The sequence below is a fragment of the Bufo gargarizans genome, chromosome 3 (genome assembly GCF_014858855.1).
Source record: "Bufo gargarizans isolate SCDJY-AF-19 chromosome 3, ASM1485885v1, whole genome shotgun sequence".
Taxonomy (NCBI): domain Eukaryota; kingdom Metazoa; phylum Chordata; class Amphibia; order Anura; family Bufonidae; genus Bufo; species Bufo gargarizans.
This window is the reverse complement of record NC_058082.1, coordinates 499,091,911-499,108,444: the sequence shown is the minus strand read 5'-3', so window position 1 is coordinate 499,108,444 and position 16,534 is coordinate 499,091,911. Positions and strand designations below refer to the sequence as shown.

At 42.7% G+C, this 16,534-nt stretch overlaps 1 protein-coding gene across 1 annotated transcript in view; it reads right to left on the bottom strand.

Annotated features, from left to right (window-relative positions):
• Positions 1–580: 580 nt before the first annotated feature.
• The window catches only part of WDR81 (WD repeat domain 81), a 69,400-nt gene continuing 53,446 nt past the window's right edge, over positions 581–16,534 (bottom strand). Inside the window, exons 10-11 of the mRNA XM_044283878.1 lie at positions 15,113–15,292; positions 581–2,914 (exon numbers count right to left, since the gene is read on the bottom strand). Coding sequence (XP_044139813.1) covers positions 2,588–2,914; positions 15,113–15,292 — 507 coding nt within the window. The 3' untranslated portion in view covers positions 581–2,587. The remainder of the gene's footprint in view (positions 2,915–15,112; positions 15,293–16,534) is intronic.

The window sequence follows — 16,534 nt, the reverse complement described above, 5'->3', positions numbered from 1 at the left end:
AAAGAACATGGAAATTACTGGAGATAGCTCTGGGTGCATATGCAGCGTATGCACAGTGAAGGCAGATGTACTGTCCTTGGCTTCATCTCTGGTAATTTATATGTTCTTTAACTAATTAATGATGCAGCAATGGCTGTTCGGAACACTAAACCCTGAATACTCAAGGACATGCTGGAGGTATTCCCTTTAGGCCTCTTTCACACGACCGTATGGCTTTTTCAGTGTTTTACAGTCTGTTTTTTCAAGGATCCGTTGTTCAGTTTTTTTTGTTTCCGTAGTGTTTCCATTTCTGTTCCGTTTTTCCGTATGGCATATACAGTATACAGTAATTCCATAGAAAAAATTGGGCTGGGCATAACATTTTCAATAGATGGTTCCGCAAAAATGGAACGGATACGGAAAACATACAGATGCATTTCCGTATGTATTCTGTTTTTTTATTTTATTTTTTTTTCTGCGGACCCATTGACTTGAATAGAGCCACGGAACGTGATTTGCAGGCAATAAAAGGACATGTTCTATCTTTCAACGGAACAAAAAAACTGAAATATGGAATGCATACTGAGTGTATTCCGTTTTTTTGGGGGAACCATTGAAATGAATTGTTCTATACACAGACCGTATACGGAACGCAAAAAACGGCCCGTAAACGGGAAAAAAAAAAAACGGTCAGATGAAAGAGGCCTTACATTGTATCTTTGCTTTTGAATGGAAGAAGATTAATCATATTGCAGTTACAAAAATATATATCAGAAATATATATCAGCGGCTCTAACTATGTACTCCATGGTACGAATCGTAACTTCATAATGTTCTATGCGTTTTACATTTGACTGGTGGAGGTTTTTTATATGTAGAAGTCATACAGTGCCCTGGGTAAACCTGGCTATGGTGGTCCAAAAACACCCAAGGGCAGCTATTGTCTTGACAAATAGCCTGAGAGAGGTGGCAGTAAATCTAGAATATTTCCAGTTGTCCTACTCTATTTGCACTTAAAGGGGTTGGCCAGTTTCCTATACTGATGACCTACTGTCAGGATAGGTCATCAATATCACATTGTTGGGAGTCCGACTCCCAGCACCCGATCAGCTGAATGCGGGGAAGTCAGACCACCACCTATCCTGAGGATATGTCATCAATATAGGAAAACGGCCAACCCCTTTGAAGGGGATCTTCGGAGATTTACCTAAACTCTCTGTTTCAGCTACGGCTATGTTCACATCTGCGTTTTCTTGTCCGGTTTTGAGATCAGACAGAGGATCTCAAAACCGGAGGAAAACGCATCAGTTTTGTCCCCATTCATTATCAATGGAGACAAAACTGAACAAACTGAAATGGAGTGCACCAGAATGCATTCCGATCCCATGGCAGACACAAAACAGCGGAAAGCAGTAATTTTGTGTGCATAATGGGAAAGAACGTGTCAGAAGAAACGGATCCGTCTTGATCATTAGATCAAGACAGATCCGTTTCTTCTGACACGTTCTTTTTGGAGATGATACAACCAGATCTGTTCCGAATGGTTGTATTATTGACCGGATGCGTTTTTTTGCTGATCCCCTGCCGCAGATGTGAAAGTAGCCTAACCTGTGGAAGGAAGAATGTTTCAGCTGTACTTACCCTTCTGTCTCACCGCTGAATCTGGCTGCAGGCTGTGACTGGCTTTAGGTTCTTCCGCTAGTCTTGACCAGACGTGCTACTGTGTCTCCCTGTTCAGCTGCATAACGCACATGCAGTTGAACAGGGAGACACAGGTGCACGTCTGGTCAAGACCTCAGTGGAAGAGCCCACTGCCCATCGGGCGGTCACATGATCACAGGCAAGATTGCAGAATTGTCAGCGCAAAGGAGGGGTAAGTACTCCCTTCAACAGGTTAGTTTTAACAGAGAATTTAGGTAAAGCCCCAGAGAACCCCTTTCAAACCATAATACAATGTTAGGGAATTGCCGCTACATTTTATGTAAAATACCTCCAAACCATAGAAACTGGACCATATTTATCAAAAGTGCCTGAAGTGAAATGTGGTCTTAAGGCCCATAGCAACCAATCACACTGCAGATTTCAATTCTCCTGAAAAATGAGACAAATGAAATCTGACCTCTGATTGGTGTCTATTATGGGCAAGCAGTTTTGATAAAGCAGACCAATTCATACAATTCATATAAAATACGCTATGCATATTTCAAGGGAATCATTTAAAGTGCAAACTAAACAGATACTGGTCGTCCTCTCAGCTCCTGAACACAACGCTGGCTTTCCTCTAACGTAGAAAATGGCCAGCATTGCATTTGTGTAGGCAGCGCCATGATGTATAGTACATAATCAGGAATTTTGATGTAGTAGTACAATTAGATTTTACATTGACTTAAATAAATAGTAAAAGGTCCAGGTGTCTGTATGCCATCTCTTCCATGCTAGAAGCACCTCCTGTTTAATACTTCATGGGTAGATATGCCACCTGGACTTCCAACAGAATGCTTGCTGGTCTTACTAGGACTACTATGAACACTAGAGAGTAACAGGTCTATGGCTTTTTGAAGAAAGTTTTACATTATTGTTACAGAGGTTTCCCAAACTTCAATGACTATTATGCCAGGAGCCGGACTACTCCATTGTCAGAGCCCAGGAGAAGTAGTCTCTTGGTAGGTAAGACAGCCAAGTTAGTTAAGGTCCCCTTGAAGTTCTCCGAGCTGAGTTTGGTTGTGCTGTTTGGCTGTGTTGAGGAGTCGAGAGAAGAGTAGATGCCAATTTTATTAGCCACGGTCCCGGTTATTATCTCACTGCCGTACAGATCAAGAGCATGAATTGGATCAGAATTCGACTTGAACTGATGTAAGGGTTTCTGCTCAAGCTCCTTCCAGACAGTGAGGGAATGGTCTGAGGAGGAGCTAACAATGATGTTTCCATCTGATGCCTGCAAGACAGAGAAGAAGTCAGTGAAGCAAACTGCAAAATCAAATGTGTATCGGTCGGTCATAAGGAAAATAATTTATACTGTGGTGATGTGGACAAAAAAGCCTGAAGTGGAGTTGAGAAGGATTTATGACAAAAATGCTATACTTTACATTCAGGTGTCCTAAAAAAAAAAAAAGTTACTGGATTCAAGTGTTGTAGCTAAGCGGATGACAGGCAGGCCACGACAACAGCTTTTGTGAACTGACAGTGGAGCATCTCTAAACAGTTGATGGCTGGTCCAGTTACAAATCAGAGAACTGGGAGTGTGCTGGGCGGCTGCCACAAGGGCTGAGGCCAAGGTGGGGATTGGTCACAGTAGACTGGAGTACTGGAACAGACAGATTCCGACTATCCTTCAGAAACCCTCCTCCGGTGTGTTCTACACTGCCATCAGTCTATGGAAGTATGACTGCATCGCAAAGGGCAGCAGGACACGTCTGTTTGCCTATTCAATGCTGTCCTATATCTTTTAAAGTTGGATTTTTACCACTAATACATTTGAAACTCTTAAATAAAAATATTTTAGTATTGTCTTTGGGCTCCACATTGTAAAATGGATAAAGTGGAGCTGGTTCACATGTGGACAACTAAATTAATACATAGGCTGAAAGGTCTCTCATAATGAAAGTTTTGAAAAATTGGGCTTGTTCAGCTTGGGGGGGGGGGGGGGGGGGGAGATGCCCCACATAGGTGATCTCATTTACATGTATAAATATATATGTTGTCAATACAAAGAACTGGGACAGGATTTATGCATTTCAAAGATGAAATGTGATTAATACAGCTATAAGGACAGGATTCTTTACTGTTAGAGTGGTTGAATTATGAAAAGTCATACCTCAAAAAAAAAAAAACACCGCAACGAGTGATGTACAACTGACTGAACTTGATGGAACAGTAGTTTTCAGCCTATGTAACTATGTAATATAATTGTTTTTACTTTACATATTTTATAAATTTAAAGGGGTTGGCCAGCTTTTACTAAGTGACTGCCTATCCTCAGCATAGGCCACCACTAGCTAATTGGTGGGGGTCTGACACCCCGTACCCCTGCCAATCAGCTGTTCGGGTGTAGATATGGTACCAGAACTATATAGCTTTGTCAATTGTGTGGGCAGAGCTTTAACTGCAGCTCTGTTCCCACTTATTGCAATGTAGTGATAAGCTCCCTCCACTACACAGTTGATGGTGCGGTGTGGTTCCATAGCCACAGCTACACCCAAACAGCTGATTGGTGCGGGTCCGAATTCTCATACCCCAGACAATCAGCTAGTAATGACCTATCCTGAACATAAGCCATCACTTAATAAAGGGCTGGACAACCTTTTAACGTTAGGCTAGCTTCTTTGAGGAACAACTGCTCTATGACTGTGCCTCTTCTCTGCCCTGACTATAAATGCCAGGAAATGCCCGCTCAGCCAAATCGCTGGATAAGACAGGTCACCACTGTGGCCAGTGATACACTAAGTGTCATCTCCTGCCATTTCCTTTGTGTCATGCTGGACCAGGAAGCAGAGACCTGTTAAGTGTTGGAACAGGAGCGACAAAGGATCGGTGAGGTGAGCAATGCATATAATGTACCCATTTAAAGAGGTATTCTGGTTTCATGATATTGATGACCTATCATCAGGATAGGTCATCAATATCAGATGGGTGAGGGTCGGACTCAGCAGCCTGCCGATCAGCTGCTTGAAGTGGCTGCAGCACTCTTGCAAGTGCTGCATCCTTTGCAAGGTTTACCTGCAAACTGTCTACACTGAAGTGGTAATTTAGTGTAATTACAGCTTCATCTGTCGGACACTTGAATGCACCATTACTACAATGTAGATGGCATGCAAGTAAACACGGATGATGATGCAGCGCTCGCATGAGTGTCATAGTCAATCTGAAACGAATGACTTACCCGGAGGATAGATCATGCATTTCATGGATCCAACATACCCCTTTAAGAGTGTTACTTGAAGGAATGATCAGCAAATAAACAAGGGGGCTTGGAGAATGTTACATTTCCTACGGTTATCTGAAAGCCTGTGGATCACCCTCTAATGTGGAAACTCTCGATGTAGCTTATATGGAGCATTAGACATTTATTCTGCCATGGTTTGAAACTTGGAAACGAGAAATGATTCAATCTCAATATCTTTTGATTGAGAAATGAACATTTACCAGAATGAGATGTTCACAAACCAAACATAAAATGATTGCTTTAGTGAAATATCCTTCGTCATTTCATGCTGAACACGAAGTACCAGGTCTGTGGGTCAGAATGAGAAATAATATATATACATACACACAAAAAAATAACAAAATCAAGGCTGAGTTTTTAGAATCGAATTATACTTTATGTATGAATTTAATAATGATATCATTAAGTCATTACATTAGAGCAAAAGGATAAGTTTATTGGGAACAACTGTACAAGGAGGTTGCGCTTCCCTGTTGGGCTGCCTCTAGCCTGGATACAAGAGGAGATATGGTTGGGCATGGAGGCATACAGGTTCCCTTACCTCTACCTCCTAACCATTCTAAATCTGGCAAAACAGTCCCTGGTTTTGGGGGTTGTCTCGGGATCTCTGAGGTATGTTCCATTTTCGACTGTCTGCATCCTTGAATGCAATGGTGAAGCAAGGAGCCACCAGCTCCCTGCTTCACAATCCAGGAAAGGACTGCTGATACTGTTCCTCTTTGGCCTTCTTAAATGTTAGGCGGTATGCAGGCTCATTATGGTATACTGTGGCACATTTGTCCACAGATGATGCAGCTGGACTTGTAGATCCTGCACAGTCGTAGGTTGCTGAAGCTGGCGTCCCAGTTGGTCCCATAAACGCTTGATTCCCAATAACTCTGACGACTGGGCAGGAACCGTTGCAATCTGGCAGAAACATTTATAGGAAACCCCTGCTTTGTGTGGGCGAGCATTATCCTGCTGAAAAAAAGCCAACTGGAAGTGTGGTCACAGGATGTCCTGGACACATTGCTGAGCTGTTAGTGTCCCTCGTATCACTACTAGAGGTGACCGACTGGTGTATGTGATGGCTCCCCACATGATCACACCAGCAGTTAGAGCAGTGTATCCCTCCACAGCAAAGACAGGATTGAGACGCTCACCACAAGGCCTCCATTGTCACAACGAGGTGTGGGAGGGAACACCACACCAAACAAAAGAGGGGGGGGGGGGGTATCTGGCCTAGAAGTTAGGGAGAGGAAAAAGGTCACCACCTAATGAACCCTAACCGTAGCCCTGACTGCTAAACGAATGAACGGACCTCAGTGGTAGGACCATTCATGCACTGGAACCTAAAGCCTGACTACCCTGTAATGCCCTGAGGTAATGATGGGGCCCAAAGACGACCCGATCCTTCAGCTGAAGGAACAGGGGTCTTGACTCAGACCAGATACCAGAAGGCAGGGGAAACAACACAAAACAAATACAAAAGAATGAGACACTCCTGAAGTAGAAGAATAAGCAGGAACACCAGAGGAGACAACACACACCAGCTCTTCCACTTGCAAATAAAGCTATACACCGCAAGGATTGAAGGGAGTAGCCAGACTTAAATAGTAATGACCACTATGCTGCACCTGACTAGAGGTGTGGTCATTACCATCAACAACAAAGTGAAATTAAAAAGAGACTGTCAGATGACATCATGTGCAGGCAGCCTCTCCGACCTTCTAACACCTAGACTGGGAGTGACCGTGACATCCAAACTCAAACCCAACCGTCGTGTTATCCGAAGCAGGACCTGGATTTGTCAATAAAGACAATACAGTTTGAGTCCACAGCAGTCCAGGTTTCTCATTCACGATACCACTGCAAACGAATACGATAGTGGCTGACGGTCAATGGCAGAAAACAATGGGTGTCACGATACCAAATTTCCTTCTGCAAAGTGCCTGGAAATGGTCCGAGCAGAGACAGGCATGAGTAATGAAGGCGACACCTGTGTCTGGATGGTGGATAGTGGCCATCACATAACCACTGCTCCCTACACCTAGCTAGGTCAAAACGGCCTAGATGGTGGGCAATTCATCAAAAATGATTATCCTGCTTCTCTCCGTCAAATGATGCGCCCCTCTCAAAGTCTGTCAAATAGGCAAAATATCTTTGAATGTATCGTAGTGATATGTCTTGTAATCAACGGCCTCTTACCAAGAAGTAAACTACCCAAAAGTAGCCTCTGAGGGCCTTTTTATGAGGCTTTGGGGGAATCATTTTTACACCATCTTGTGGCAAGATCAAGCGTCTAATCAGATCACACCCAGTGTCAGACTAGATGCCCAGGGCCCGCCAGTAAAATTAATTCTGGGGCCCAATGTACAGCTACATGCAAATATTATCTACTCACACAGCAGCATGCAGTAGTAAGACACTACAAGATAATGGATCATAGATTCCCTGCAGCAACTTCGAGAAGGCAGGTCCCAGGGGAAAAACGAAACTGACTGGTGAGCCTCTGGGCCTAGAAGTCTTCACCACCTGATGCATCTACAATAATAAAGTTAAATAATTTACCCAGTTATATAATGCATCTTAAATAATTTACCCAGTTTTTTTATGCGGACGCATAGGCTGGTTGAGATTCTTTAATTTGGTTCTGCACTTTGTTTTAACTGATGATCTATCCTCTGGATAAATCATCAGCATCTGATCGGGGGGGCGGGGGGTCCGACACCCGGGACCCCCGCTGATCAGCCGTTTGAGAAAGCAGCGGCGCTCCAGCAGCGCCGCGGCCCTCTTACTGTTTACCACTGGCCCAGTGACGTTGTGGGGCTAAGCTCTGTTCACTTAAATTGAGCTTAGCCCCAGCCACACTAGTTGATACTAGTCGTGACGTCACTGGGCCAGCGGTAAACAGTGAGAAGGCCGCGGCGCTGCTGGAGCGCCGCTGCCTTCTCAAACAGCTGATCGGCGGGAGTCCTGGGTGTTTAAAAAAAAGTGCAGAACCCCTTTAAGCTGCTTATTCGCATGTAGTGCAGTCAGTCTACTTTTGCATTTGCCATTTATGCAAGGGGTGGAGGGAAGGGGGCCCACCGGGGATTCCCCAGTTTCCCTGTGGGTCAGTCCGAATCTAACCACACCTGTATTAATTTATATAACTACACGCTGAGTTTTTCAGCAATCCGACATTTCTATCTGAACCAAAATAAAAAGACCCTGTCAAGGAATGGGTAAGAGTCATTCTAACATAAATGCCACATTAGGCTCGTCACTGGCTCCCAGTGAAAGAGAGTGCAGTTCTCTACAAAACAGGTCCCATCTACCTGCAACAAAAGATAACACGTCACCATCCTCCTAGAGAACTGAGATCCACCTCAGCCTCCCTTCTGTCGGTGCCAAGAACCCGCCTCAAGACAAGGGGGGACAGACGTTTCTCAGTATTGGCCCCCAAGATCTGGAACTCCCTCCCAGAACACATTAGAACAACATCAAATTACCTGGAATTTAGGAAGTTGGTTAAGACCTGGCTTTTTGTGTAGGATGACGTAGGGGCCCACCAATATAGCCGTCGACAAGCGCTTCGATCGGATTGAGTTCCTCTAGCGCGCTATACAAGGACTTAGTAACATAACATAATCCTTCACCTCGTACAGCAACGAAAGGAGTCAGTATAGCCTTTCATTGAAAGATTCCCTTTGTACATCATGTGACGATGGTTGGCGAGGAAGGTAGATATATCTTTGTCAAGGGTACTATAGGTCCTCAGATGTTTACCTTTGGAAATGTTTATGCACCTAACACTGCACAAGCGCCCCGGCTCAGTCAGGCCATTGCTAAATTTAGCGACTTCGCCGAAGGGACAATTATGCTAGGAGGTAATTTTAATGTGGCTCTAGTCCCAGGTCTAGACTGTTCGACTGGGTCTTCTGCCAGGTCTTTATCATCCCTGCGCAAGGTTAAAAATGCTCTCTCATCTCAAGGATTAGTGGACGCGTGGCGAGCAATGTACGCAAATGAAAAAGACTACACTTCTTTTTCAGTAGCTCACCATTCCTACCAAAGACTGGATTACATTTTCTTTCCAATACACTCTTTTCAACACCATCTCCTCACATATCGGAAGCATACTTATATCTGATCACGCCCCTGTTTTTTTCACCATTGTAATTCCTGCAATGCAGAAATCAGAGTTTAGATGGCGTCTAAATGAAACTCTGATAAGCGGACCACATACTACTAAAATAGCTGGTCAACTGGAGGAATACTTCTGATTAAATGAACCCCATGACATCTCAGACTCAGTGTTATGGCATGCTTACAAATTTGTTATGAGAGGCCACCTTATTGCTTTAGGGACACATGTCAAAAAGCAAAGACAAGCAAAAATTCAGGATCTCTCATTGCAGAATTCATCCTTAGAATCACAACACAAAAAAATTCTTAGCAAACGATGTCCTGACACGCCTGGACGCCGAGAGCGGAATTAAAAAAATATGTTAAATACTCAAATCGCTAAGCTATTTTTAACTACCCGATATAAATATTATGCCTATGGCAATAAAGTATGGAAAATACTATTATCCCAAATAAAGAAGAGGAAAGTAGCCTCCTTTATTTCCATTAAATCTCCAAGCTCACAGGAATACCGTAAAACAGACCTAATAGCGAAAAGCTTTGTCAATAGTATAGTAAATTATATCATTTACAGAAACCACTGTCGCCTTTGCAGCAAGACGACAAAATCCAGCAAATTCAAAATTGGCTCAATACAGTAAATCTCCCCTCTTTGAAACCTGAACAAGCTCAAAAAATAAAACTCCCATTTTCCCTTCCAGAATTGCAAACGGCCCTAAAAGAGTCACCCACAAATAAAAGCCCTGGTCCAGATGGTTTGCCTATACATTACTACAACTCATTTAAAACTATACTATTACCGCATTTGTTAGAAGTCTGCAATGCAGCGCTAAAAGGTCAGCCTCTCTCTAAAGAAATGCTCAGCTCAAATCTCCATTATTCCCAAACCATATAAGGACCACTCCTTATGCTCAAATTACCGTCCGATCCCTCTCCTTAATAATGATCTTGTTATATGCAAAAATGCTGGCAAACAGATGGAAAGTCTTTCTGCCAGACCTCATATCATCAGAACAAGTGGGGTTCGTTCCCGGAAGGGAGGGGAAAACCAATATCGCAAGAGTGATCCAACTTCTACAAATATCCAAAAGCTCAGCCTTGCCCTAAGCCTTATTAAGCAGAGATGCCGAAAAGGCGTTTGACAAAGTAGATTGGTTATTTATGTCACAGGTACTGTCAAAATTTGGTATTCCTGCTCCTTTTATTAATGGAGTAAGGCTATGTACAGGAACCCAACGGCACGGGTCTTGGTAAACTGTACTCTTTCTCCCCCGTTCGATATATCTAACGTGCCAGGGTTGCCCGATGTCCCGATTGCTATTTGTCCTAGTCATAGAACATCTTCTGCAGGCTTTTAGACTATCAGAGGAGTCCCAGTAGGTACCCATATACATCAACTAGCAGCATTCGCTGACGACGTTTTATTATTTGTCGCAAATCCAGAACAAACTTTCCCTGCGATTATGTCACTCCTCCAGGTCTTCGGCAGCCTATCTAATTTCTCAGTAAATCTCTCCAAGTCGATAGATCTTAATGTCTCCATTGCCCCGCGACTGCAAGAGAGCCTACAACAAATAACTCCATTACAATGGACTACAGAATCGATAGTGTTTCTGGGAATAAAAACCACCCCAGATTTCTCATCTTTATTTGCAGCTAACCTTCAGGGCCTGCCGAAGACTCTGGAGGACATGCTAGGATCCTGGGAAATACCTTTCATTTCCTGGTTCGAACAAAAGACTCTTCTTAAAACAATTTAGCTCCCCCAGGTGCTGTATTATTTACAAGCTCTACCAATCCCTATCCCACGAGCGTTCTTCAAACGTTTACAAAGTGTCTTCGCGTCCTTCTTATGGGACCCAGGCTACCTCATAAGTATTTAATTCAACAACCTAAAAAGGGGAGGCCTGGGAATCCCGGATCTATATAATTTACCATAAGGCAATTATCTGCTCTAGATGCCGGATTGGCTCCGGTCCCCGGAGGGACAAATTGACATAACTATGGAAAATGATATGTCAAACATCCCATTGCGCTCTCTTATTCCTAGACCGCTCTTTAGTTCGTATACTGCTACGAACCATTAACCCATTATGCGATAAAAACATGGATTGAATCTAAGTTTCTAAAAAAATTAGCACCTCATCACCTACTTCTTATGCAAATAAGAGATGTACTTTGTGCTTCATCACCAAACTTTTGGGCAACGCCAACAGACACAGTGAAATGAGAACATGTTTGTTCGAAACGCGTAGATGATCTCGTGGGAACACCAAGGTGATGCTGATGCTGTATGGGGATAGAGACAGCAGGTGAGCTGGATACCGTCTACATTGTCTACAGACACAGCGAAATCATTGAATATCACCCTTCTGTCCCTTTGCCCAGAAGACAGACATCCCCTCATATAAGAGCTTAAGAGAAAAACCATCAGTAAAGTCTCTCTCCACCTTTCAATTAGGTCACATTTTATAATTTGTTAAAACGCAACTAGTAATTCCTCCCAAAACCATAGACAGTTATCAGTTTTTGAGACACTAGCTTTACAAATTAGAGACCCCTCAAAAAAAAAATCCAAATTATATAATGCTCTAGTCTGTCTCATGGTCCCCCAAAAATACCCCTTTATTTCCTCTTGGGAATTTTCCTATTGTATTATCAAACTTCACCAGGGTGTCCAGGTGTGTCAGGCTGCAGGAAAACAGCTACAAATTACTGACTCAACGGTATTACACGCCGTTGCGTCTCCATCAAACGTTTCCGGATGTTAGTTCCATTTGCTGGAGATGCAATCGTGCAGTTGGCACCTATGGTCATATTTGGTGGACCTGTCCTAAAATCACAGTATATTGGACCGAAATATGGGATACGTTATCCAATCTTTGTAAAAAGACAATCCCGGTATCTCCAAAAATGTGTTTATTTGGTTTATTTAACGATTTCAAAGGTCCAAAAACACTCAAATACTGGGTCACATATTACTAGCTACGGCTAGATTACTAATAGCTACTTCATGGAAGCAGGCAAATCCTCCCTCAATTCAACATTGGACAAATAGGGGAGACCAGTTCTGCCAACTGGAACAGTTAGCACACTGGGGAAAAACGTACTCCACCAAAATTTGAGGTAATTTGACAGCCATGGCAGGAATTCCTTGGTTTTCAAACACCCTAATTCAACAGCTTCAAGTACAAAGCATTTTACCTTCTAGTCCTGCATATATATCCATTTTTTCTATAGAGGACACAAAACCCATTAGTTGAGGGAACTGAGATGTAGCTTTCATCCTCCTCCCTCCCCCCCCCCCCTTGCTACCCTTACTCCCCCACCCAACCATATTTATGTTATTTTTCAATGTGCTTCAAGATTGTACTATGTATACTACGCCAAAGATTGTTTTATATATGAATAATTGTGACTTCACTGTCGCTATGTGATTCCTTGTACTAATGCGAATATCCTTCTGTTAATGCAGTCTTGATATGTTGTACATGATCTTAAATGGTCAAAGAATGTTATACATTAAAATCCAATAAAAAAAAATAAAAATAAAAAAAAGCTGTGTAATTTAAACTATAAGAGTATGCACAATTAAAATTAGCAAGCGCTATTTCCCAAAATATAACTCACTGCAGAGAAGGATCTCAGGTGTGCGCTCCCCGCAATATCCTCCTATTACTGCTCTCTGTATATGACGTAGTCAGTTATACAACACTGACGTACTGTAGAACAAACAACTGCTAGCGCTAGACATCTAAAATCGCTACTTTGCCCCGCTATAGCGATTTTAGATGCCTAGCGCTAGCAGACATGCCTGCACGGCCCCCGCTGAATCTCCCCATTGTGCAGATCACAATATCCAGCGACATGGGCGGGGGGATAGGGGGGCACAAGAGCCGCAGCGGTAATGTCACCCATGACGCTAGGGGGCAGGTCACTGTTGCTACACCCCCCATTGCCGGATGTTGTGATCTGCACAACAGGGAGATGCATCTGTATGAGGAGACCCAGGCATTTCCGGGGGTGTTTACAGGTTTGGATAACCCCTTTCAGCAGACTATGGAGTTGTGGTACACTGTTCAAAGACAACTGCACAAATACGGCCTTCATGAAAGAGTCATCAGAAGAAAAACTCTCCTCACCACAAAATTCAGCATCAAAGTTTGCATGCTGGAAACAACAAGCCTGATGCATGCTGGAAACAAGTCCTGTGGACTGATGAGGTTAAAATGTAACTCTTTAGCCACAATGAGCAAAGGTATGTTTGGAGAAAAAAAAAAAAAAAAAGCACAGAATTTCATGGGGAAAAAAAACAACAACACCTTTTCCAACCATTAAACATGGGGGTGGATAAATCATGCTTTGGATTTGTGTTGCAGCCAATGGCACAGTGAACATTTCACGGGTAGCGGGAAGAATGGATTCAATGAAATTCCTGCAAATTCTGGAAACAAATATAACACTGACCGTAAAAAAAAAGCTGAAGTCGAAAAGAGGATGGCCTCTACAAATGGATAATGATCCTAAAACACACCTCAATATCCACAATAAGCTACCTCAAAAGGAGCTAGCTGAAGGTTTTACCATGGCCCTCACAGTTCCCTGATCTGAACATCATTGAATATATGTAGATAGACCTCAAAAAGTAGTACATGCAAGACGGCCTTGGAATCTCACAGGACTAAAAGAATGGATGAAATTACCTCAAACAAGAATTGAAAGAAAGACTCTTGGCTGGCTACAAAAAGCATTTACAAGCTGTGATACTTGCCAAAGGGGGTGCCACTAGGTACTAACCATGCAGGGTGCCCACAAGTTTTGCTTCAGGCTTTTTTTCCTCTTTCTTTTTTTATTTTGAAAATGTAAAAGATGAAAAATAAAAATAAAAAAAATACATTTTTGCTTAAGATACAAAAGGGAATGTGTCATCTTTAACGTTATGCCTTTTGGAGATCATTTCATCTTCAACTTGCTTAACTGTTCACAGTACCAGTAATTTTGACCAGGGGTGCCCAAACTTTTGCATGCCACTGTATATATACAAACTTTCTGACAACAGGTTAGTATAAAGAGCGTAGTAAATCCTCCTGTATCCAAATTTCAAGGGACCATCGCCTTACAGTAATAAACAAGCTCTGATTATTTCACCTTGACTCAGAACAGGTTAAACAAACTATCACAGCGAGCAATGGGGCAGGTAAATATGAAGAAGAGTTACTCATTACTAGGGCTTGGGTAAGACACACACAGACACTTGTCTTTTTTATTTAAACAAACTGCTCAGTTCAATCCACATAAGAGCCGGTTAGCCGTAGTGCACAGTATATGATAAAAATCAGCAGGACCCATTATGGTCAATCTGGTCTGAAAAAATATAGACCTTATAAAACTTCACTTTATTTGCAAAGTTTGGACGGTGTCTGTAGAAAATGAGACTATAGCTCCCAATTTAATCAGCATTGCTAGTATGTAATGAAAGCAATGGTTTTATGTCTGCCCAGGCAATACTTATCACTTATTGTTGATATTTTCATATGTTTTTACTGGGATATAATGGTTAGGATCACTCGGAAATGACAAGAATAGTTTATATATATTATGATATATGTGACCTGTGTGGTCACGTGTTTGTTTCTAATTGGTTCAAAAATAGTTATAGCAGTTTTCCCACGTGCACATTTTCGGCACTTCCACTGGATATGTCATAATGACTGATACAGTGAGGTCCTCACACATGTCTCAAGCTTGTGGGTCCCCCACCTTGTAGCTGATGAGAGTAGGTCCACCCTTAAAAAAAAAATTAAAAAATCTTTCAAACGCAGTGAGGTGCGTCGGTGTAAAACAATTGTCTCCAATGGTCTCCAGGAGTCCATAAGACATGTGTCAGGATAACGAATGCCCCGAGTTTCTCAAAGTGGATCTTCTGTCCACATGATAAAACAGAGGCGCGCTGTGAGCGTGCAGTTCGCTGCGCACGCGGATAGCACACAGACGGAAAATATAACTGTCACAATCCAAATATTCACAGGAGGAATAAGAGGTGTACACATGAGCTTTTAAAACGAGCTGAACTTCTGTTACCTTCATCTGCAGGATGTCCCCTTCATGTGCAGGCCACCCTCTGAGTACCAGACCAGTCCTGGTGTCCAGCAGGATAATAAATCCAGAAGAATAGCCTGCAACAACGCTGCGTCCATTTGGGCTGACGGCCAGATAGCGGATAAGTCCTGCATTCAGGTGGCTGGCCAGCTTAAATTCATGCTAAGAGGGGCAAACATATGAACATTGGTAGGAATGAAACATAATTCACACATATTCTAGTCCTCTACATAATAAAACATCATACACGAGGACTCGCTAGGCAGGAGTAACTCACCTATACTGTAAGCTGTGTTTGCGTTGCACCTTTTAATTTTTATTTTTTGCAAAACTAGTGCAGAAATGCATACAGGTTCCCCGGTTCAACAGCTCCCCTACCTACACCTACATTGGTGTTAAATGCTATGTCCACCTTCACAAATCAATTCTTTTTAAACTCTCCTAACGAACTAAAAAAAAAAAAAAAAAAAAAAAAAAAAAAAAAATTCGAAACTTCAAATAGTCCTGATTAACAATATACAATGGCCTCAGGGTACAATATTTTCCCAGTCTCAGATCCCACCAATCCACGTGGCCATTTCTCAGGTAAAACACTTGTACAGTGCGGTACTACATGTCCTGTACTGCCCTCTGTCTGTGCCAGGATGAGCTGCACCTTTGGCTGTCAGGTGAGGACAGCTCCGTTTTATTTTTCTGTTACACTGTGTGCTATGTATGAAGAAGACCCTGCCTTCACCATAGATAGTGATCTATGGCCTCCAGCAGCTATTCCTGACTGTTATATGTAAGGACTTGCTTCATCGGTCTTAGTTATTTGCTTGTTTTTCTTGAATCTTAAATGTTATCTTATTTTGGGGCTTTGGGACCAACGCAAGTTACAATGGTTTCATCATACAATTTATATTGTAACCTTAGGGACCACTGTACTACCATTTAGTGTCTACAGCCCCTACGCACATCTATGTGTCCCCACGGATTCAGGTTACAAACAAGGGAGTAGGATTGCAGGATTAGACTAAACCCAGGGCTTGTTTGTAGGTGGTCATAATCTTTAAAGGGGTTGTCAGAGTTAAAGAAAAACCATGTGTACCCTCTGTAAATGGTCTAAAATAACAAATCAAACCTTGCCCTTTTCCTTCCGCGCGCTGTACTCCGGTCCTCCCCACCAGAGATGTCACTTTCCTGGCTGCAGCGGTGACATTCTGTGCACACAGAGCACCATGTAGTCAATCACTGGTCTGAGCAGAACACAGGACGTCACCACTGCAGCCAGGAAAGCAAATAGCAATAAGGAGGACCAGTGCAGCACAGGGAGAAGCGGAAGAGAAAGGACGAGTATCGATTCTTTAGTTATTTCAGACTATTTACAGGGGCCGCCCAAAGTTTTATTTGACTTGGACAACT